At 45.4% G+C, this 24,470-nt stretch overlaps 1 protein-coding gene and 1 pseudogene across 1 annotated transcript; both read left to right on the forward strand.

Moving 5' to 3' along the window:
• Nucleotides 1-1,511: 1,511 nt before the first annotated feature.
• Nucleotides 1,512-6,388, forward strand: LOC130542666 (carbonyl reductase [NADPH] 1-like). Its single transcript, XM_057306834.1, has 3 exons — nucleotides 1,512-1,959; nucleotides 2,513-2,620; nucleotides 5,805-6,388. Exons 1-3 carry the CDS (start codon nucleotides 1,671-1,673, stop codon nucleotides 6,299-6,301), a joined length of 894 nt encoding a protein of 297 aa, XP_057162817.1. The 5' UTR covers nucleotides 1,512-1,670; the 3' UTR covers nucleotides 6,302-6,388.
• A 1,002-nt stretch (nucleotides 6,389-7,390) lies between these two features.
• LOC130542672 (carbonyl reductase [NADPH] 1-like) lies at nucleotides 7,391-16,365 on the forward strand (annotated as a pseudogene).
• Nucleotides 16,366-24,470: the final 8,105 nt, after the last annotated feature.

A 24,470-nucleotide genomic window follows, 5' to 3' on the forward strand; every position in this document is an offset into this window, starting at 1 on the left:
CAGTGAAATAATGAACCCCGGAGATGAATAAATGTTCTCTATCCATGCCTATTTGTGCAGACTCTTTCTATGCTGAGCCAGCTGAGAAGTGCACTACACCTAATAAGACCAGGAGCAGTCGGAGTTTCACTCAAGGGTAAGCACACGTTACACAAGAGGCAGAGAGTAATATGTTTGGCTTCTCAGGCCACACGCTCCTGTCGATCTCCCCAGGTCTGCTGTTGTAGCACGAAAGTAACCACAGACAGTATACAAACCAAGAGCAAGGTTGGACATGGCATGCAGCCCATTGTACAGGCCTCGAGTAGAGCATGGACGACACCATGAAGGGAAGACACCCCTGTGGTCTCTGATTATCAAACACACTGGGAAGAAAAACAATTACCAAGTGTGAAATGGCAGAGGGAACATAGACACATCCACAGGGCCCTCTGAGACAACGGAGAAAACTGAGGATGGTCTGCGTGTGGTGATGAGTGCCCGGGAGTGAGGCTCAAGACCCCAGTGTGACGAGAAGATTCTTACTGCCCCATCCACGCCAGGCTCCCGGTGGGCCTGACTGAACGTCCACCGCATGCCTCCCTTCACAGGAATATGCATGTTGGAAAGGTGCCTCTTCTATACTGATTATTTTTCACTCTATGCCAGGGGTTTTCAGACTCACCCAAATGAAAGGTGAGAGACCCTGGAAGCAAGGGTAGAGTCCTTATTTTTCAAGTTTTTCATGTGAAAAAGGCTGAAAATTTCCTCCCTATATTTTGCATTTAATCTTTTCTCTTTTTTTTTTTCTTACTTACATTTCTAAACTGACAAATGAGGACTATCGATGTCTACAAGAACACACAGGATCTCCACTGCAAATTTGCAAAAACACTCTGAGGTCACATAGGTCTTTTTGCCTTATTTTAAAACAACATCTCAATATATAAAATACTTCTGAACTGTGACCTTCAACTAACCCATAAAGTAGGCACTTTAGGCCAATGGGATTATGTAATCATGAAATCCAACATTCCAATCAATACCTTGGCCCCCAGCGGCTTCATAAACATCCCCTCCCACCTGGAGATCCTCAGAATCACACAGAGCGAGAGCCCAGCCCACAGCCAAGTCTCAGCACAGGACTGATTCTCTGTTTCTCCTTGAGTTTCTCCTACGAAAGGAAGGGGACCTGTATCCTCAGAAGCACTTTTCCCACGCCAGAAATTTCACTGCACCTCAGAAGAACCCAATTCCCAGTCTGCACAGAAAGGACCATTCCCGAGACAATGTCTCCACTCCTTTTTCCCTTTTGTGGTTTTCCCAAAATTATTTTAGGTCAACTACCGTCAATCCCTAGCCCCCTTATCCCATCACCAACCACCTATCATTTCGCGAGCATTTCAATCCAACCTGAGCCATTGTTTGCCTCAAAAGAGGGACCTTAAGAGGGTAGAGTCTCGGCCGGGTTCAAGGTGCAGCTGCTGGAGGGACAGAACTGGAACATTTGGTCCCTCCTACAATGGAGGGACTGAGGCGGGGCCTTGGGCACTGGGAGCCACAGTGCTGGATCCTAGAGCACAGGTGCACTGGCATCTCTGTCCTTGTCAGCCTCTGCACCGCCAGCCCTCCGTGGGGCCCACAGCACCATCTGCTCAGCACACAGGGCAGTGCTTGCGCTGTACACCGCCATGGCGTCAGCCCCCCAAGTGGCGCTGGTGACCGGGGCCAACAAGGGCATCGGTTTCGCCATCGTGCAGCAGCTGTGCCGGCAGTTCCCGGGGGACGTGGTGCTCACAGCGCGGGACGAGGCGCGGGGCCGGGCAGCTGTGCAGCAGCTCCAGGCCGAGGGCCTGAGTCCCCGCTTCCACCAGCTGGACATCGACGACCTGCAGAGCATCCGGGTCCTGCGCGACTTCCTGCGCAAGGAGTACGGGGGTCTGGACGTGCTGGTCAACAACGCGGCCATCGTATTCAAGAGTAAGGACCCGGGAAGCCTTAGGGCTGGAGACCTCTCTCAGGGCACTTCCCGTGGGGGTTGGGCGTGGTCCCTGAATGCTGCTGGAGGGTCAGAGCTCCTAATGGGTCAAGAAGGGCCTCCCTAGGGACAGATGCTAGACTGCAGGCACAGGGAGAGAAGAAGCCTCTGGCGGTAGCAACCCTTTAAGCCCAGAGCTCCGTGGCATTGCCGTGGATTAATCTCAGGGACCTGACGGAGATTTTTGCAAGATTAATTTGGTTTGGATCAGAGCATTTCAGTGAATGTTTAACCTATTTTGTAATAAACACAACTACAAACAGAGAGATACAGAAATCCCAACGGCACAGTCCGGTTAACCTCCTGAAATGATGCCAACTTGCCAAGCTACCTGGCATTAACAAACCACACACATCACATTGGGAAATTACAGGTCACTAGCCCAGAGATTAATGACAATGCACCAGGTTGCACATCCAAGAACATGTAACTGTCACTCCTGGAATCCTCTCCCATGGCTACTATTCATTAATCTATTCTCCCCTCACCTAACAGCTGCTGATCCCACACCCCTTCATATTCAAGCAGAAGTGACCATGAAAACAAACTTCTTTGGTACCCGAGCTGTGTGCACAGAACTGCTGCCTCTAATGAAAGCCCAAGGTGAGCCTCATCAGGGGCCCAAGCTGTGGTGTTTCTGGCATGATCTGCCCCTGCCTCTCTGTCCCATCTACAGACTCCGACCCCTCTCCCTGCTCAGCCTCACCAGCCTGACTGCTGTGTCTCCACCTGGACAGGTGCCTCTCTGCCTCAGGACTCTTACACACTCGTCCTGAAGGCACCAGCGCCCTCTGAACCCCTGATCCCTCACAACTGGCTCTGTCCTTTCCTGTAGTCTTCATTTAAATCTCTCCTCAGAGAGGCCTTTACTGACTGCATGCCACTCACAGGGGAAATTCCCTGAGGATTCTTTGTCGACCCATTCTCCTCTCTCTGCCTGTCTCCCAGGAATTTTATTCAGACTAGTGGACTCCTCCCTCTCCAAACTTCTCAGGCCCCCCTAACATCGGTCACCTGCCTAAAACATTCCCAGAGTTCCAGACACACATCGTTCTCTTCCTGCTTCTCCTTCTCCTCAGGGTGCCCTCTACCCCCTCCCCAAATCACACCCCTCCAGCCCCAACTTACACCGCCATCTAAACATCTACACTACCTAATGACACTCACCATTACCCAAAATCACCCTCATCACAGACCCCACCATCCCACTAACCATGAATAATAAGGTCACCATGCCCAGCACTTGATTAGGGACCAGGTCCTACGAGTTGTCCTATGGGCTTTGTCCCCACGCCTCTCCTCCATCCCAGCTCTACAACACACACTCGCCTTTCATTTCTGTATCCTTGCCACCCTCCTAAGACACGTGGCTTCTTCAGTCCCTTCCTCTCGGGGCATTCTCTCTGCTTTCTGAGAGCTCACTTACTCTCAAAAGTCCTTCAGGAGCAAAGCCCAAGCCCTGGGCATCACCTGTAGGCATCTCTGTCATCAGAACTGCCAAACTCCAGGCCCATCCGCTCCCTTCCCCTTCTATGCTCTGCACAAAACACACTCCCAAATTCCTTGCTTGTCAACTACTATAATACTTCCCCACGAGAACGTGATGCGGGGAATCACCACCCTTTTACTACACTCATTAAGACAAGCTGATGATTTTAGAAAGATTAAGATCTCTAGCATGAACCGACGACATGCAGGGACTTGACTCTCTGTCCTGCCCCGGATTCCTCTACTGTCCTTGAAATTTCTATGACTTCTTCGAACACTGGCTTCACTGGCATCCAAAGGACAGCTCTCAGATGTCACCGACTCCTTCACTCACCACAACACTTGAGTGGGATGGATTCCTTGTGCCACCACCACACATCCTACAGGTATTCCCTTAGGAGGCAAAAATGACTTCTGGCCGAGAAATTTTCCTCACTGACTGAACAGTGTTGGTCCATGCTGTGTGTTGGCCTTGGACCAGAAAGAGGAGTGAGTGGTCTCCTGCATTTGCTAAGGCAGGTTCTCATCAAACAATTCATCTTGCCTCAGGGAAACTAGACTTCCTGGATATGGAAATGCAGGCTGTCTTCTCAGTGGGAAAGCAGGGTTTTCTTGCCTTTTGACATAGGAGAGTTCTTCCATTACTTGAGGGGATGGCAGCCACTGCGGCCATGTTACCAGGACTTTCCCTCTTTGGGGAGACTATCTGGGAGAAATCATAACTAGCACAACAAAAACCAATACCGTCCCTCCTCTCCCATACTTCACAACCTAAGACACAAAGACTGTCCTGAATGACTTCGCCAGTTCTCTGTGGGGGCAGAACACATTCCAAGGCCCGTGTTTGCTCTGGTTTTTGGCATGGAAAGAGAAAACAAGACAACTGTGAGCCTAAGGACAATGAGGGATAGCAGATGTTGATTCTTCATTAAATCGTTCTTCAAAATAGAGTTTTACTGAATTAATTGAGCCACAAAAAAAAAAAAAGGCAAGAATCTACAACCACCAGGTGCCCCCCACCGTCTTCACCAGGCAGTCAGTATCTCGGCCATGTATGTCCTTTCCCACATTCCATGGCATTCCCCCCATCCCCCTAAATTCATATTCTCGAATTAAAGGATACACTCTCTAAAGTGATAAACACTTGTCCTTCTATTTCTCTTTAAATTAAAGTTTGCATTTCTTTTGAAAAAGATATTAAGAAAATAGAAACTCATTTCAATATAAAAACTGTAAACAATTACTCATTTCAATATAAATACATTGTTATAAATAAGAACTATACTTTCAAAAAGACTTAGTGAGAACTCTGTCAATGTTTACACTTTTAACAGCTTTATTGAGATACAGTTCACATATCGGAAGCTTCCCCCATCAGGTATCCAACTCCGCGGAGTTTAGTAATGGACAGAGTTATGCAACCACCACTGCTTCTAGATTAGCACACTGTCCAGTGCCCAGGGAGATCCGGTGCCCTTAGCTACCAGCCCTCTGTTCCCCCATCCCCCCTGCCCCAAGCAACCACCAATCTACACTCTCTCCCTCCATTTCCTTTTCCGGACATCCCATGTATGGAGCATCACACCATGAGCAGTCTTTTGTGACTGGCTTTTTAATTTTGAATAACGCTCTTAGGGGTCATCCATGTTTTAGCACCAACATCATTTCTCTTAATAGCATCCATTTAACAGATTCGTTTTCCAAAGCTCCTTTCCATGACCATACTGCCAGGACATTACTCACTCCTTCTGAGCCAATAACAACCCCAAAAGGAGAAAACCCTTGCAGTTCAGCCCACTGAGGAGACTTGTTTTTCCTACTGAGAGCACGGTGACAGTCTACCAGACCCGATGCAGTCTGCTCACCTTCAAGAGGCCCTCAGTTAAGTGATCAGCTCTTTGTGGTTCCGTAGACACCTATTTATACAACACTGCCCGAGTGGCCACAAGATCTCCATGTGGTCCCAAAGGGGGCTTATGAGGAAAAGCGGCTCTCTACTCATGACGTCAGGGAGTGCCTCCTATCACTCTGCTTAGCACGTTCCTGTATAAGGCACGATCTTCTCTTTATGGAACAGCTGGTCACTGCCCAGACCGATTGAGATCATTTGTCTCACATCCTCTGAGACATTATGGGTAAGACAAGGTTCAAGACTGTATCATGTCCGTCACTTACAGAGGAGGTCTTCACTAACACTCAGCCAACTGGGAATTTGTCCCAAATGGACAAATACTAGCAGTTTTGGTATTCATCATCCTAGTGCATGCCATGCTACATGACTCTCTCTGTTGCATTTTAGGCAGAGTGGTGAATATGTCTAGCATAATAACCCTCATAGCCCTTAAGAAGTGCAGCCCAGACCTGCAGCAGAAGTTTATAAGCAAGACCATCACAGAGGAGGAGCTGGTGGGGCTCATGAACAAGTTTGTGGAAGACACAAAGAAAGGAGTACAGCAGAAGGAGGGCTGGCCTGATATACAACTAGTCCCATATGCAGTGTCCAAGATGGGTGTCACGGTCCTGTCCAGAATCCATGCCAGGAACCTGAGTGAGCAGAGGAGAGGGGACAAGATCCTCCTGAATGCCTGCTGCCCTGGGTGGGTGAGAACAGACATGGGTGGACCAACAGCCATCAAAAGCCCAGAAGGAGGAGCAGAGACCCCTGTCTACTTGGCTCTTTTGCCCTCGGATGCTGAGAGGCCTCATGGAGACTTTCTTATGGAGAAGAAAGTTGAACAATGGGGACCCTTCTGTCAGTTACCTTCCTGGGCCCATTTTGATCCCATCATCATCTGACCAAAACAACTCTTATTATCAATAATATCCTTACATAAAGAATGAAAGAAAGAAAGAAAGAAAGAAAGAAAGAAAGAAAGAAAGAAAGAAGGGGAGGGGAGGGGAGGGGGGAAGAGGGGAGGAAGGAAGGAAGGAAGGAAGGAAGGAAGAAAGGAGAGAAAAGAAAAGAAAAAGAATCACTATCCCTATGGAGTAATCACATTGAATTGCCAACAAATTCTTTGAAGTCACCTCTAATTTCTTCTCTAATATAGAATAAAAGTGCAATTGATGACATAATGAATGGAAATGTCCTCCACTGTCAATAATATCCCTATCCACAGAAAAAAAGAAAGTGTAAAATATCCCTGCTGAATATTCAATTTGAGGAGGCTACTAACTCAGGGGAGGTTTTTCTTATTTCCTCTGTGATACAGGGACAGAATAAATGAAATCAGTGAAATAATGAACCCCGGGGATGAATAAATGTTCTCTATCCATGCCTATTTGTGCAGACTCTTTCTATGCTGAACCAGCTGAGAAGTGCACTACACCTAATAAGACCAGGAGCAGTCGGAGTTTCACTCAAGGGTAAGCACACGTTACACAAGAGGCAGAGAGTAATATGTTTGGCTTCTCAGGCCACACGCTCCTGTCGATCTCCCCAGGTCTGCTGTTGTAGCACGAAAGTAACCACAGACAGTATACAAACCAAGAGCAAGGTCGGGCGTGGCTTACAGCCCATTGTACAGGCCTCAAATAGAGCATGGTCGACACCATGAAGGGAAGACACCCCTGTGGTCTCTGATTATCAAACGCACTGGGAAAAAAAACAATTACCAAGTGTGAAATGGCAGAGGGAACATAGACACATCCACAGGGCCCTCTGAGACAACGGAGAAAACTGAGGATGGATTGTGTGTGGTGATGAGTGCCCGGGAGTGAGGCCCAAGACCCCAGTGTGACGAGAAGATTCTTACCGCCCCATCCATGCCAGGCTCCCGGTGGGCCTGACTGAACGTCCACCGCATGCCTCCCTTCACAGGAATATGCATGTTGGAAAGGTGCCTCTTCTATACTGATTATTTTTCACTCTACGCCAGGGGTTTTCAGCCTCACCCAAATGAAAGGTGAGAGACCCTGGAAGCAAGGGTAGGGTCCTTATTTTTCAAGTTTTTCATGTCAAAAACGCTGAAAACTTCCTCCCTGTTGTTTTGCATTTAATTTTTTCTCTTTCTTTTTTTTTCTTACTTGCATTTCTACACTGACAAATGAGGACTATCGATGTCTACTAGAATACACAGGATCTCCACTGCAAATTTGCAAAAACACTCTGAGGTCACATAGGTCTTTTTGCCTTATTTTAAAACAACATCTCAATATATAAAATACTTCTGAACTGTGACCTTCAACTAACCCATAAAGTAGGCACTTTAGGCCAATGGGATTATGTAATCATGAAATCCAACATTCCAATCAATACCTTGGCCCCCAGCGGCTTATAAACATCCCCTCCCACCTGGAGATCCTCAGAATCACACAGAGCGAGAGCCCTGCCCACAGCCAAGTCTCAGCACAGGACTGATTCTCTGTTTTTCCTTGTTGAGTTTCTCCTACGAAAGGAAGGGGACCTGTATCCTCAGAAGCACTTTCCCCACGCCAGAAATTTCACTGCACCTCGGAAGAACCCAATTCCCAGTCTGCACAGAAAGGACCATTCCCGAGACAATGTCTCCACTCCTTTTTCCCTTTTGTGGTTTTCCCAAAATTATTTTAGGTCAACTACCATGAATCTCTACCCCCTATAACCCATCACCAACCACCTATCATTTCGCGAGCATTTCAGTCCAACCTGAACCATTGTTTGCCTCAAAAGAGGGACCTTAAGAGGGTAGAGTCTCGGCCGGGTTCAAGGTGCGGCTGCTGGAGGGACAGAACTAGAACATTTGGCCCGTCCTACAATGGAGGGACTGAGGCGGGGCCTTGGGCACTGGGAGCCTCACTGCTGAATCCTAGAGCACGGTTGCACTGGCATCTCCTACTGTGGCACAACGCAGCACCACAAAACCATCTCCGTGTGCCCCAAGGCACATTCGCTCACCACACAGGGCAGCGCTTGCTCTCCACACAGCCATGTCATTGGCTCTGCGAGTGTCACTGGTGACAGGGACCAACAAGGGCATCAGCTTCGCCAATGAGCACGACCTGTGCCAACAGTTCTCAGGGGACCTGCTGTTCACGGCACCTGGTGCTCACGGCACGGGACAAGGCGCGGGGCCAGGCGGCCGTGCAGCAGCTCCAGGCTGAGGGACTGAGTCCCCGCTTCCACCTGATGGACACCAGTGACATCCAGAGCATCCAGGTCCTGCGGGACTTCCTGCGCAAGGAGTACAGGGGCCTGGACGTGCTGGTCAACAACGCGGGCATCGCATTCAAGCATAAGGACCCGGGAAGACTTAGGGCAGGAACTTCCCTTATGGGACCACTGAGGATGGGTTGGCACTAGTGCCTCAACCACTACTGTGGGGCCCACAGTTCCAGTAGGATCTAGAAGGCCTCCCTTTGGAAGGAGGTCGGACTGGAGACACAGGTAGAGTGAAAGCCTCTGGGGGGTGCACGAATTTCCAGGGAAAGTACTTTGGCATTGCCATGAATTAATCTCAGGGAACCAACAGAGATGTTTTTATCTTTCATTCAGTTTGGATCAGAGCCATTAAGTTAATGCTTAACCTAAAGGCAATACACAATAAATTGCAAAGAGAGACACACAGAAATCTCATTGTGGACACTTCTCTTAGCCTCCCCTCAATGGTGCCAACTTACAAAGCTACACATCATCGACACACCAGGAAAATCACATTGGGACGATACCGTTCACTAACTCCAACGTTGCTCAGGTTTCAGCAGACTGCAAATGGAAAGAACATGTTATTATCATCCGATGGAATCTTCTACGACGGCTACTATTTATTAATCTATTCTCTTCCTCCTCTAACAGCTGCTGATCCCACACCCCTTCACATTCCAGCAGAAGTGACCATGAAAACAAACTTCTTTGGTACCCGAGCTGTGTGCACAGAACTGCTGCCTCTAATGAAAGCCCAAGGTGAGCCTCATCAGGGGCCCAAGCTGTGGTGTTTCTGGCATGATCTGCCCCTGCCTCTCTGTCCCATCTACAGACTCCGGCCCGTCTCCCTGCTCAGCCTCACCGGCCTGATTGCTGTGTCTCCACCTGGACAGGTGCCTCTCTGCCTCAGGACTCTTACACACTCGTCCTGAAGTCAGCAGCGCCCTCTGACCCGCTGGTCCCTCACAACTGGCTCTGTCCTTTCCTTCAAGTCTTCATTCAAATCTCTCCTCAGAGAGGCCTTTACTGACTGCATGCCACTCACAGGGGAAATTCCCTGAGGATTCCTTCCCGGACCCTTTCTTCTCCTCCTGCCTGTCTCCCAGGGATTTTATTCAGACTAGTGGACTCCTCCCTCTCCAAACTTCTCAGGACCAGCTAACAACTGTAGCCTACCTAAAACATTCCCAAATTCCAGACACACATAGGTCTCTTCCTGTTTCTTCATCTCCTCAGGATGCCCTCCACCCCCTCCCCAAATCCCACCCCTCCAGCCCCCAACCTACACCCCCATCTAAACATCTACATTTCTAAAACAATTATCATTTCCACATGCACCCTGGTCACAGACCCCACCATCCACTCACCATGAATAATGAGGTCACCATGCCAAGAGCCTGATTATAGGGACCAGGTCCTACGAGTTGTCCTATGGGCTTTGTCCCCACGCCTCTCCTCCATCCCAGCTCTACAACACACACACTCGCCTGTCATTTCTGGATCATCGCAACCCTCCTAAGACACGCTGCTTCTTCAGTCTCTTCCTCTCGGGGCATTCTCTCTGCTCTCTGAGGGCTTGCTTATTCCCAAAAGTCCTTCAGGGGCAAAGCCCAAGCCCTGGGCATCACCTGTAGGCATCTCTGTCATCAGACCTGCCAAACTCCAGGCCCATCCACTCCCTTCCCCTTCTATGCTCTGCACAAAACAACTCCCAGAATTCCTTGCTTGTCAACTACTGTAATACTTCCCCACGAGAACGTGATGCGGGGAACCACCACCCTTTTACTACACTCATTAAGACAAGCTGATGATTTTTTTTTAAGATTTTTTATTTATTTATTTGACAGAGATAGCCAGCGAAAGAGGGAACACAAGCAGGGGGAGAGGGAGAGGAAGAAGCAGGCTCCCAGCAGAGAAGCCCGATGTGAGACTCCATCCCCGGAACGTCGGGATCACGCCCTGAGCCAAAGACAGACGCCTAACGACTGCGCTACCCAGGCGCCCCAAGCTGATGATTTTAGAAAGATTAAGGTCTCTGGCTTGAACCAACAACATGCAGGTACACTTGATTCTCTGTTCTGCCCCCGATTCCTCTTCTGTCCTGGAAAGTTCTACGACTTCTTCGAACACTGGCTTCACTGGCATCCAAAGGACAGCTCTCAGATGTCACCGACTCCTTCACTCACCACAACACTTGAGTGGGATGGAGTTCCTTGTGCCACCACCACACATCCTACAGGTATTCCCTTAGGAGGCAAAAATGACTTCTGGCCGAGAAATTTTCCTCACTGACTGAACAGTGTTGGTCCATGCTGTGTGTTGGCCTTGGACCAGAAAGAGGAGTGAGTGGTCTCCTGCATTTGCTAAGGCAGGTTCTCATCAAACAATTCATCTTGCCTCAGGGAAACTAGACTTCCTGAACACGGAAATGCAGGCCATCTTCTCAGTGAGAAAGCAGAGTTTTCTTGCCTTTTGAAATAGGAGAGTTCTTCCATTAGTTGTGGCTCCTTTTGAAATAGGAGTGTTCTTCCATCCATTGCGGCCATGTTACCAGACTTTACCCTCTTTGGGGAAACTATCTGGGAGAAATCCTACCTAGGATAATCCAAAGCCAATACTGTCACTCCTCTCCCATACTTCACAACCTAAGACACAAAAAGCAATCTGAATGACTTCACCAGCTCTCTGTGGGTGCAGAACACATTCCAGAGGCCCAAGTTTGCTCTGTTTATTGGCATGGAAGGACAAAACAAAAGACAATTGGAGCCTAAGGACAAGGAGGGATAGCAGATGCTGATTCTTCTTCTTTTTAAATCCTTTCTTCAAAAAAGATTCTTTCTTTTTTTTTTAAAAGATTTTATTTATTTATTCGACAGAGATAGAGACAGCCAGCAAGAGAGGGAACACAAGCAGGGGGAGTGGGAGAGGAAGAAGCAGTCTCACAGTGGAAGAGCCTGATGTGGGGCTTGATCCCATAACGCCGGGATCACGCCCTGAGCCGAAGGCAGATGCTTAAGGACTGCACCACCCAGGCGCCCCTCCCTTTTCTCTTTAAATTATACCATGCTCTTATTTGAAAAAGATATTTAGGTATACTCATGTCTAAGGAATCGAGCAAACATTTGAAATCTGAATACTCTTGTTCATCATATATGAGCTAAAGTACTAGGAGGAAATACAGACTTGTTAAGGCTACACTTACGAAGGAAGCTTAAAGAAGATGTTCTCCATCTTCATTTGAGAAGGTCCTGCTTTGCTACATCCTGTACTCAGAAAAACCACTAGACGGCTTGGATGGGAAAATTACAGTACTAAAGGTATCTCTCTCTCTCTCTCTCTCTCACACACACACACACACACACACACACACACACACTGCCATATTGTGGTTCTAGAAAGGATAGGTGGCTGGACATTTCTAGATGTCATGTGCTAGGCATTTAATATTTTGTCCCCATTCAGAATGTGGAGGAACAATGCATCTCAAGGTTGTCGACTGAGGTCATGTGGCATCCAAATTAATGATTCTTCCCACTACTCAAGATCCTCAAGTATCTTTCACTCGAATGAAATCTTATCCAATCAGGCAAGAGAAACAGAAAATAAAAGGACACAGCTTGACTGGGGCCAATGTCTTCCTCATTGCAGGGTCCTCAGGCACCTCAGGGAAAACCACAAGAAGTACTTTTTAAAACCCTGAAGTGTTTTGTGAAAATCCCTTGTCATCCAGACACTTAACAACTGCTACCCTTGATATTAGAAAAGATGAACCTTCCAGGGAAGGTGATTAATGTTGAATCATCAAAGGTCTTGAGAAGCAGCTGTGGACTTACTGCCTGTGAATGGCCTTGAGAATCAAGTAATGCACTTGAAGTTGTGACCCCTGAGGAGATGATGTCTAAAATATCCAGATCACTGTTGCTGTGCTTTAGAACAGTGAGATTTGGAGACTGAGAGATTTCCTAAAAAATACATCCCTGGCCACATACAAAGTAATGGTCTGGATAAACTGTAAGCCCGACACACACCCCAGCCCCACCAGTGCAAGGGTCCTTTTTAACTTGGGGGATGTGCTTTCCACAGTGACTATGAAAGGGCAACGGTTTTACACCCTACCTCACACACAGTGTCACACACTCAGAGTCACTCACACTCACATACAGTCTCTGTCTCTCTTACACACTCACATGCCCTCACACACCCTTAGCACAAGGTCATCGGGATGGCCCATACGGTTCTTAGCACATAGGTCACATACCTTCCAAGTCAGAGTCTCTGAAATAACCCTTGAACCATGAATACACCTGAGCCAAAATGTCTGGATCAGAGTCTTTGCTATGGAAGCTCCACAAGTTGTTCCTGCTTCCTGCACCTGTGTTTCCTGTCCTGAGCTGTCAGTCCAGAAGGGTCTACAGTCTCACCCAGTTCTAAGAAGGAGCCCCAGGTGGCCACCCTGCCCTCTTGGGGATGTGGTCCCTGGGTGGGACAGGCTTGGGGAAGAAGGACTGGTTGCAGCATCCACATCTAGGAATTCACCTAAAAAAACCCATCAGACTTCCCTCATATACACGGGTCAATACTTTCACAGCTGATTCTAGACTTCCTGAGATAGACAATTCAGAATAGAAAAGAAGTCATCACTTCATTACAAACAGTCTACAGAAAGTTAGTAGACTTTCTCCATCTACTGTCTCCACTACAAGTACTTAAGAACATGGTCCCAAGCCCCTGTGAGTAAAGGCAGCTGCCTTTCTGGGATACCAGTGACCCAGTGTGGGTCCCTCTGTCCCATCTTGTTTTACTTCACACACATCTGTGTTTTGTACTTTTGAATCATGAATATGTATTTTTCCTATTGTGAGACAGGCAGACAATATTTTTGAAAAATAAATCTAACTAATGGTAGGTAATATATATTTGAGAAGTACTCACTAAAACACTTTTTAATTTAAATTCAAGTTAGTGAATATATACTGTAGTATTGGTTTGAGGAATAGAATTTAGTGATTCATCACTTACATACAACTTCAGTGCTCATCCCAACAAGTGCCCTCTTTAATGCCCTTCACCCATTTAGTCCATCTTCCGACCCACCTCCCCTCCAGCAACCCTCAGTTCTCTATATTTAAGAATCTCTTATGCTTAGCCTCCCACTCTGTTTTTATCTTATTTTATTTTTCCGTCTCTTCCCCTATGTTCATCTGGGTTTTTTTTTTTTTCATAAATTCCACATATGAGTGAAATCATATGACACTTGTCTTTCTCTGACTGACTTATTTGGCTTAGCATAATACGCTCTACTTCCATCCATGTTGTTACAGATGGCAAGATTTCATTCTTTCTGATGGCTGAGTAATATTCCATTCTATACATATACCACACCTTCTTTATCCATTCATCAACTGATGGACACTTGGGCTGTTTCCATAATTTGGCTATTGTTGATAGTGCTGCTATAAACATTGGGGTGCGTGTGCCCCTAGGAATCAGCATTTTTGTATCTTTTGGATAAATACCTAGTACTACAATTGCTGAATCATAGGGTAGTTCTTTTTTTAACTTTTTGAGATACCTCCAGACTGTTTTCCAGGGCATCTGCACCAGTTGCATTCCCACCAACAGTGCAAAAGTGTTCTCCACTCTCCCCATCCATGCCAACATTTGTTCTTTCCTCAGTGGATAATTTCAGCCATTCTGACAGGTATGAGGTGGTGTCTCATTGCAGTTTTGAGTTGTATTTCCCTGATGATGAGTAATGTTGAGCATCTTTTTATGTGTGTGTTAACCATCTAGATGTCTGCTTTGGAAAAGCATCTATTCATATCTTCTGCCCATTTCTTATGGGCATATTTATTTTTGGGGTGTTGAGTTTGATAAGTTCTTTATCAATTTTAGATACTAACCCTTTACCAGATATGCCACTTGCAAATATCTTCTCCCATTTCCTTGGTCACCTTTTCATTTTGTTGATTCTTTCCAGCTCTCTGCAGAAACTTTTTGCCTTGATGAGATCCCAATAGTTCATTTGTGCTTTTGCTTCCCTTGCTTTTGGAGATGTGTCTAGTAAGAATTTGCTGCGGCCGAGGTCAGAGAGGTTGCTCCCTGCTTTCTCCTCTAGGGTTTGGATAGTTTCCTGTCTTATGTTTAGGTCCTTCATCCATTTTGAATTTATTTTTGTGTATGGTGTAAGAAAATGTTCCAGTGTCATTCTTCCGCATGTGGCTGTCCAGTTTTCTCAACACCATTTGTTGAAGAGACTCCCTTATTTCCACTGGATATTCTTTCCTGGTTTGTTAAAGATCAGTTGACCATACAGTTGTGAGTCCATTTCTGGGTTCTCTATTCTGTTCCAATGACCTATAAGTCTGGTTTTGTGATGGTACATACTGTTGATGACTACAGCTTTGTAATATAGCTTGAAGTCCAGAATTGTGATGCCTCCCACTTTGCTTTGCTTTTTCAATACTCCTTTGACTATTTGGGGTCTTCTCTGGTTCCACATAAATTTTAGAATGTTTGTTCTAGCCCTCTGAAAAAGCTGATGTTATTTTCATAGCGATTGCATTGAATTTGTAGAGTGCTTGAATAGTACAGACATTTTAACAATCTATGTTATTCCAATCCATGAACATGAAATATTTTTCCTTTTCTTTCTGTCTTCTTCAATCTCATCCATAGGTGTTCCATAGTTTGCAGCAGTACTCATTCAAACATTTGAGAAATAGGTTCCATTAACCTCACACTTAACATGTTGTAGATGAAACAAAGGCCTGGAGTAAGGGACCCCTTTCTAAAAGATGTTCATCTTAGAAGACTGTTACGTTAAGACAGTTTCTATACTTCATTTTAATTCTCTCTAAACACCACTTCATGAGAGTCAGAGTGCCATACATTATCTTTTCCATTTAACTTTTCTGGTACTGCCATTCCTTAGTGGGAGGGAGCTTAGAGTTCAGTGACAATGACTCTCTTTCCTGGATATTTACATTAAAAAGGAGAGTTCTCTGATTTTCTTCAATCTCTGTTCATATGATCTCATGACCTTTCTCTATTTTTTAATTTTATTTATTTATTTGTCAGAGAGAGAGCACAAGCAGCGGGAGCAGCAGGCAGAGGGAGAAGGCTTCCCACTGAGCAAGGAGCCCAACGTGGGGCTTGATCCCAGGACCCTGGGATCATGACCTGAGCTGAAGGCAGACGCTTAACTGACTGAGCAAGCCCGGCGTTCCAACTCATGACCTTTCTATAATGCTAAAAATACTCATTTAAACATAAAAACAGGTATACCTGGGTGGCTCAGTGGGTTAAGCAGCCAACTCTTAGTATCATCAGCTCAGGTCATGATCTCAGGGTTGTGGAATCGAGCCCTGGGTCAGGCTCTGCACTCTGCAGGGACTCTTCTTGGGATTCTCTCTCTCCATCTTCCTCTGCCCCCCCCCCACCGGCTATGCCAACGCTCTCTCTCACTCACGCTCTCCCTAAAAAAAGAAATAAATCTTTAAATAATTAAAAAAATATAAAAATAGTAGACTATTTACTTATACATGTCAATACAAGTTCATTGTTACAATTACTAATGATATTTTCAAAAAAGACTTAGTGAGTCAAACCAGGGATGTACTGTATGGTGACTAACATAATATAATAAAAAAATGTTATTGTAATAAAAAAATAAACTGCAAATTTCAAATACACTGTAAAATAAATAAATAATTAAAAAAATTTTAAAAACAAAAAAGACTTAGTGAGAAATGTGTCATTGCTTCATACTTTTAACAGCTTTATTCAAATACAATACACATATTGTACACTTCATCCATCTCAGATATCCAACTCAGTGGATTTTAGTAATGGACGGAGTTGTGGAACCATCACTGCTTCAAGATTAGCACACTGTCATCAGCCCAGGGAGATCCTGTGACCTTAACTACCAGCTCTTTCTTACCCCATTCCCCCTACACCAGGCAACCACCAGTCTACTCTCTCTCCCTACATTTCCTTTTCTGAAATTAGATAGATAGATGATAGATAGATAGATGATAGATAGATAGATAGATATACACACACATATACGTATACATGTATGTATATATGTGTCTGTGTATATATATACATATATACACACAGAGAGGATCATATAATGAATTGTCTTTTGTGACTGCCCTCTTTATTTCAGATAATATTATCAAGGTTCATTCATGTTCAGCATGGACTTCATTTCTTTTTATAACATCTCTTTAACACATCACTTTTCCACTGCCCCTTTCCGTGACCATATTGCTAGGCATTTTGTCACTGCTCCCGAGATATGTAATTCCAAACCTGGAGAAAAAGTCATGCAACTCAGCCCGCTGAGATGATTTGTTTTTACCTGGCCCCACCAGAGTGACAGCCTCCCTACCCCAATGCAGTCTGATAACGTTCAAATGCATCAATAAACTGATCGGTTGTCTCTTGACTGATAAACACTTGTTAATAATGGACTACACAAGTGACCAAAAATCTCCAGGTGGTCCCAAGGAGGACCTATAAGGAAAAGTGGCTCTCTACTCATGACGTCAGGGAGTGCCTCCTATCACTCTGCTTAGCATGTTCCTGTATAAGGCATGTTCCTTTCTTTATGGAACATCTGGACACTGCCCAGACCCATTAAGATCATCTCTCTGACATCCTCTGAGACATTGTGGATAAGACAAGGTTCAAGATTGTATCATGTCCGTCACTTACAGAGGCAGTCTTCACTAACACTCAGCCAACTGGGAATTTGTCCAAAATGGACAAATAGTAGCAGTTTCAGTATTTATCATCTTCGTGCATGCCATGCTACATGACTCTCTCTGTTGTATTTTAGGCAGAGTGGTGAATGTGTCTAGCATAATGAGCTTCAAAGCCCTTAAATCATGCAGCCCAGAACTGCAGCAGAAAAAAGGATAAAGAAAGGGGGGGTAATCAGAAGGGGGAATGAAGCATGAGAGACTATGGACTCTGAGAAACAAACTGAGGGCTTCAGAGGGGATGGGGGTGGGGAATGGGATAGGCTGGTGATGGGTAGTAAGGACAGCACGTATTGCATGGTGCACTGAGTGTTATACACGACTAATGAATCATCGAAATTTACATCAGAAAAAAAAGAAAGAAAGAAACTCAATTTTAGCATCCACAAATAAATTTTTATTGGAACACACACAAAAAAAAGAAAGAAATTTATGAATGAGACCATCACAGAGGAGGAGCTGGTGGGGTTCATGAACAAGTTTGTGGAAGACACAAAGAAAGGAGTACAGCAGAAGGAGGGCTGGCCTGATATACAACTAGTCCCATAGGCAGTGTCCAAGATGGGTGTCACGGTCCTGTCCAGAATCCATGCCAGGAACCTGAGTGAGCAGAGGAGAGGGGACAAGATCCTCCTGAATGCCTGCTGCCCTGGGTGGGTGAGAACAGACATGGGTGGACCAACAGCCATCAAAAGCCCAGAAGAAGGAGCAGAGACCCCTGTCTACTTGGCTCTTTTGCCCTCGGATGCTGAGAGGCCTCATGGAGACTTTCTTATGGAGAAGAAAGTTGAACAATGGGGACTCCTCTATCAGTTCCCTTCATGGGTCCCATTCTGATCCCATCATCATCTGACCAAAACAACTCTTACATTGTCAACAATATTCATAACAATAAAGAAGGAAGGAAGGAAGGAAGGAAGGAAGGAAGGAAGGAAGGAAAGAAGAAAGAAAGAAAGAAAGAAAGAAAGAAAGAAAGAAAGAAAAAAGAAAAAAAAAGAAAAGAAAAAGAATCACTATCCCTATGGAGTAATCACATTGAATTGGTGACAAATTCTTTGAAGTGACTTCTAATTTCAACTCTGATACAGGAGAAGAAAAAGTACAATTGATGACATAATGAATGGAAATCATAGATGAATAAACAATCTAAGTATGTGTCCATGTGCACAGACGGCTCCATGCCAACCAGCCCAAAACTCTAACAGACCCTACATCATGTCAAGAGAAGGGACAGTTTAAATCAGGACTTGGTAAACACTAGTGAAAGATCCAGAGAGTAAGTATTTTTGCCTTTGCAAGACCAGTGGCCTCTGTTGGACATACTCAAATCTGCTGTCGTAGCTTGAAAGTCACCACAGGCCATATAGTAACCATGAATGGGGCTGGATTTCACTGGCCAGCATACTTGATCAGCCTCTACGATGACACGGGCAAGCTCATGAAGGACAGACATCCTCTGTGGTCTCGTTAAATATCAAACTCACTGGGGGAAAAACAACTGCGAGGTGTGAAATGGGAGTGGGCGCTTAAGGTACATCCATAGGACAAGCTGAGACAAGGGGAAAAGTGAATGTGGATGGGTATCAATGGAAATGAAAGAATGATTGTCAAATCTCCCCAAGGTGAATGTGTTATTCACGTAGGGATAAAGGGTCACCGGGTTTGTAACATTAACAAGGGTCAGCAAAATACCAACAGAAGGGGAACACATAACGATAGTGAAACATTCGTCATTGTTGCGGCTAGTCTGGTGAAGACATGGCTGTCCACAATACTATTCTTTCCACTGTCCTCTTGAAAGCTCTCAACACAAACATCTGGACACTAAAAGGTCCTGGCTCTGCCACCTAACCGGGTGACCTTAAGCAAAATCCTGCATGTTGCTCTTTGTCAGTGTCCTCAGGTGAACAAGGGGGCGTACGTCATAGCACTGCTGTGAAGAGGAAGTGAACTGATACAGGTGGACAGGCTGAAAACAATGGCCAGGCAAAGTGTCCTCCATCATGAGCCCCTGTAGTGGGGCCTGACACATCCATGACCCTGAGCGGAAGTTCCTACTGCCCCACATCCAGCCTGGCTCCCCGTGGGTTCAGTGAATACCCACCACGTCCCTCCCCTCACAGAAGTATCCATGTGCTACAGACCCGTCTCCTCTCATGATTACTTTTCACTCTTCACCGGGGATTTTCAGGCTAACAGAAAAGAAAACTGAAGGCCCATGCAAGCAAGCTTAAGTCTTTTATTTTGAAAGTGAGGTTTCCTTTGGGGCCCCTGGCTGGCTCAAATGGTTTAGCTCGGCACTCTTCATCTTAAAGTTGTAAGTTTGAGCGAGCACAAGTTGGGTGCAGAGATTACTTAAAAATAAAATCTTTTAAAAAATGAAGAGGATGTGGAGAAAGGGGATCCCTCCTACATTGTTGGTGGGAATGCAAGTTGGTACAGCCACTCTGGAAAACAGTGTGCAGGTCCCTTAAAAAGTTAAAAATTGAGCTACCCTCTGATCCACCAATTGCACTACTGGGTATTTACCCCAAAGATACAGACGTAGTGAAGAGAAGGGCCATATGCACCCCAATGTTCATAGCAGCATTGTCCACAATAGCCAAACTGTGGAAGGAGCTGAGATGCCCTTCAACAGATGACTGGATTAAGAAGATGTGGTCCATATATACAATGGAATATTACTCAGCCATCAAAAAGAATGATTTCACAACATTTGCTGCAACATGGACAGTAGTGGAGGAGATAATACTAAGCGAAATAAGTCAAGCAGAGAAAGACAATTGTCATATGGTTTCACTCATTTATGCAACATAAGAAGTAGGAAGATCGGTAGGAGAAGAAAGAGAAGAAGAAAGGGGGGTAAACAGAAGGGGGAATGAACCATGAGAGACTATGGACTCTGGGAAACAAACTGAGGGCTTTGGGTGGGGGTGGAATGGGATAGACTGGTGATGGGTATTAAGGAGGGCACGTATTGCATGGTGCACTGGGTGTTATATGCAAGTAATGAATCATGGAACTTTACATCAAAAACTAGGGATGTACTGTGTGGAGACTAACATAATATAATAAAAAATATTATTATTAAAAAATAACTAAATAAATAAATAAAGTCCTTATTTGTGAAGTACTTCAAAAGCAGAAATAGGATGTAAATCTTTTTTGCAAGCTACTGATCATGTTTCTGAGAAGCCCCATTGCTTAATATGTTAACCCCCTATTTTACCAAAGAAGAAAAAAATAAAAGCAAAGCAGAGTGGTATGATTTAGGGATGTTATCGCTTACAAACTACATTTCCCAGAGAACTGTGGTCCAATTCTTATCTTCTTCCAGTACAGCTCTTATTACACGTGGAAGTATGACATTGATAATTTGCTGAACTTTGATAGAAGCTGCTATGCAACCACGTTGTAACAATTGAGACCTTCTGGACCTTTGCAATAACAAAAAACAAAAAAAAGAAGAAGAAGAAGAAAACTGGTTCTTCTGACTACAGTACTTACCAAGCAGTTGCAGATTAGGGGAGCATCCTGGACTGGGAGTTGTGGTCCCAACTACAAGCCATGTGACTCAAGGCCATACTTGACTCTCAGGGCAGAAGCCTGAGGTTCTACCTTTTTAAAGGTACGGGCAGGACCAGGTGAACTCTAAATTCCCCACCGGCTCTAAAATTTTGTGACTCTACATGGAGGCTGAAATTATTTTTAAATTAACTTAAAAATATTTTCCCACCTAGATATTACATGAGTATATTTTTCTTAGAAAAAGGAAATAAAGTACAGCATGACGGATGGAGCCAAAATGCCCTTTTGACTAATTTCTACCAAACCCAGGCCCCTCTTCTCTTCCTTCCCTGTCTCCTCACAGTTAACCACTATACTAAGTTTGGTGTGTACTTTCGAGATTTCAAGAAATATGTATACATAAAATTATATACCCACTGAAATTTCTAGTCTTGTGCTTCTTTTTCCTTTTTTTTTTTTTTTAAATATAAATGGTTTAGGGAACTAATTCAGTAGTCCCCAAGACCACCCCAAAGTTCAGTTATTCACTAGGAGCACTCATAGGATTCAGCATAGAACTGTATTCATCACTATGATTTATTATAGCAGAATACTAAACAGCAAAATTAGCAAAGAAAATAGTCACATGAACTGAAATCAGGACATCGGGCACAAGCGCCCAAAAGATCTCTTCCAGTGCAATCACACGGGATGTGCTTAATTCCTCCACAATGAATTGGGACACTTCTGAAATGTTGTCTGCTATAGCCCATTAAGACTCAGTGCTCAGGGTTTTTATATGGAGCTGGTCACAAAGGCACCCTCTAGCTGGCATATCCCCAAATTCCACACTCCCAGAAAGCAAGCAGGTGTTCAGCATAAACTGCATTGGTTGTACAGTTTAGGTTCAATGCATCATTCTTATCAAAGAATAGTGGGACTGCTCCTGAAATTCAAGTTCCTAGACACTAGCCATAGGCCAACCATACAAGAGTTCTTTCTAACGATAGCAGTTTCATTTTGCATTTTAACTCTTTCCTGCACATTAAATAACTTTCTGAAACTTGCTTTTTTCATTTAATAAAATGTTTTTGAGATTGAAAAAAAAAACTTAAATTAAAATAAATAAATAATAAAATAAAATAAATAAAATAAAATAAAATAAAAAAGAAGTACCCGGTTTCCTTTAAGGTTTTCCCTTCTGCAAGGCTGTTGATTTCCTTCCTGTTAGCTTGTATTTCTAAACTGACCCACGAGGAAAATCAATGTCTAGCTCAAGACGATAGAATCTCTACTGCTAGTTTGGAAACCTGGTATCACAACGACCTCTTTTCCTTGATACTTAAAAAAATAATCCAAACCGTCTATACTGCTTATTAAGTGTGAGGTTGGACTACAAGCAGGCATTCTAACAAGCACAGGCACGTGTACCCATGGAATAAAACATTCCAATCACTGGCCTGGCTCACACTAATTTTCAAAAACATCCCTTCACACTGGGGCCCCCTGGAATCACACAGAGGAAGGAGCCCTGCCCACAGCCAAGTCTCAGCACAGGACTGATTTCTCCCTCTTGATTTTCCCTTAAGAAAGCAAGGGGATCTGTATCCTGAGAAGCAGTTTCCCTAGACAGACAACTTCACTGTATTTTAGAGGAAAGCAACCATTCCCATTTTGCGGAGGAAGGACACATTCCCAAGACAATTACTCTGCTCTTTTGTTCTCCCTCTGAGGTCTCCCAAAATAGTTCACTTGAATGCTATCAATCTCTAGTGCTCTATTAACCCGTCACCCACCACCTTTGTTGTGGGGAGCACATCAGTACTCCCCGAACCACTGCTTGGCTCAGAGTTGAGATCCTAAGAGGAAGGAGTCCTCATTGGGCTCAGGGTGCAACCCTGGGAGGGGTGGATCTGGTATAGGCTCACTAGGGAACCTTCTGGAACATTTGGTCTCTCCTTTGATGGCGAGACTGAGGAAGGGCCTTGCGCTGAAGGAGGCACAGCACTGGAATCTACAACACACTTCCATTGGTATCTCTGACTGTCTACACCACGAGCCCTCAGTATGGCCTACAACACAATCCACTCACCACACAGGGCCTTGCTTGACCTGCACGCAGCGCTGTCATCAACCGCTCCCCTGCTGCTGGTGACTGGGGCCAACAAGGGCCTCAGCTTCGTGCTCCACCTGTGCCAGCAGTTCTCGGGGGACGTGCTGCTCACGGTGAGGGACGAGGTGCAGGCTGTGTTGCCACTTCCACCTGCTGGACATCAACGCAGAGCAGCTGCGCCATATCCGACTCTCTGAGCAAGGAGTACGGGGGCCTGGACGTGCTGGTCAACAACGCAGGCATCGCCTTCAAGAGCAAGAACATGGGAACACTTAGGGTAGGTCCCCTCCCTTAGGGGACCCACCCAGGGTGGGTTGGGGATGATGCCTAAACCGCTACTGTGGGACCCAAGCTCCTATGGGATCTAGAAGGGCCTTCCTAGGGAAGGAGGTCAGACTGGAGGCACAAGGAGAGCAGAAGCCTCCGGGACTTGCACGCCTTTCCAGCCAGAGCCTCTTGGCATTGCCATGGATCAGATCATCGGGTAACTCACCAGATTTTGCAAGTTTCTCTCTGATTGGATGTGAGCCATTTGGTGAATGTTTAACTTATTTTGTAATAAACAACAAATTACAAACACAGATACCCAGAGATCCCATTGTGCTCCCTTCCCTTGCCCTCACCCGATGGCGTCAACCAACAAAGCCACGCAGCGGCAATGCACCAGATAGATCACACTGGGACAATACCGTTCACTAACACAGACATTCCCAAGAATTCACCAGATGGTACATGCAAAACTATGTTGTTGTCACTACATGGAATCTTCCCTGATGGATACTGCTTATTAATCTATCCTCCTTCTCAAAATAAAATAAGACGAAATCAGAGAGGGAGAGAAGCCATAAGAGACTCTTAATTATAGATAACAAACTGAGGGTTGCTGGAGAGGAGGTGGGTGGGGGATGGGGTAACTGGGTGAGGGGCATTAAGGAGGGCACGTGATGTGATGACGACTGGGAGTTATATGCGACTGATGATAAATCACGACCTCCACTTTGAAATTAATAACACACTACACGTAAATTAATTGAGTGTAACTAAAATACAATTTTAAAAAAATCTATTCTCCTCCTCTAACAGCTGCTGATCCCACACCCCTTCACATTCCAGCAGAAGTGACCATGAAAACAAACTTCTTTGGTACCCGAGCTGTGTGCACAGAACTGCTGCCTCTAATGAAAGCCCAAGGTGAGCCTCATCAGGGGCCCAAGCTGTGGTGTTTCTGGAATGATCTGCCCCTGCCTCTCTGGCCTCATCTACAGAACCCTGGCCCCTCTCCCTGCTCAGCCTCACCGGCCTGATTGCTGTGTCTCCACCTGGACAGGTGCCCCGCTGCCTCAGGACTCTTACACACTCGTCCTTCAGTCAGCAGCGCCCTTTTTCCCACTGGTCCTTCACTACTGCCTCTGCCTGACCCGTCAAGTCATCATTCAAATCTCTCCTCAC

The sequence above is a fragment of the Ursus arctos genome, unplaced genomic scaffold (genome assembly GCF_023065955.2).
Source record: "Ursus arctos isolate Adak ecotype North America unplaced genomic scaffold, UrsArc2.0 scaffold_4, whole genome shotgun sequence".
Classification (NCBI taxonomy): domain Eukaryota; kingdom Metazoa; phylum Chordata; class Mammalia; order Carnivora; family Ursidae; genus Ursus; species Ursus arctos.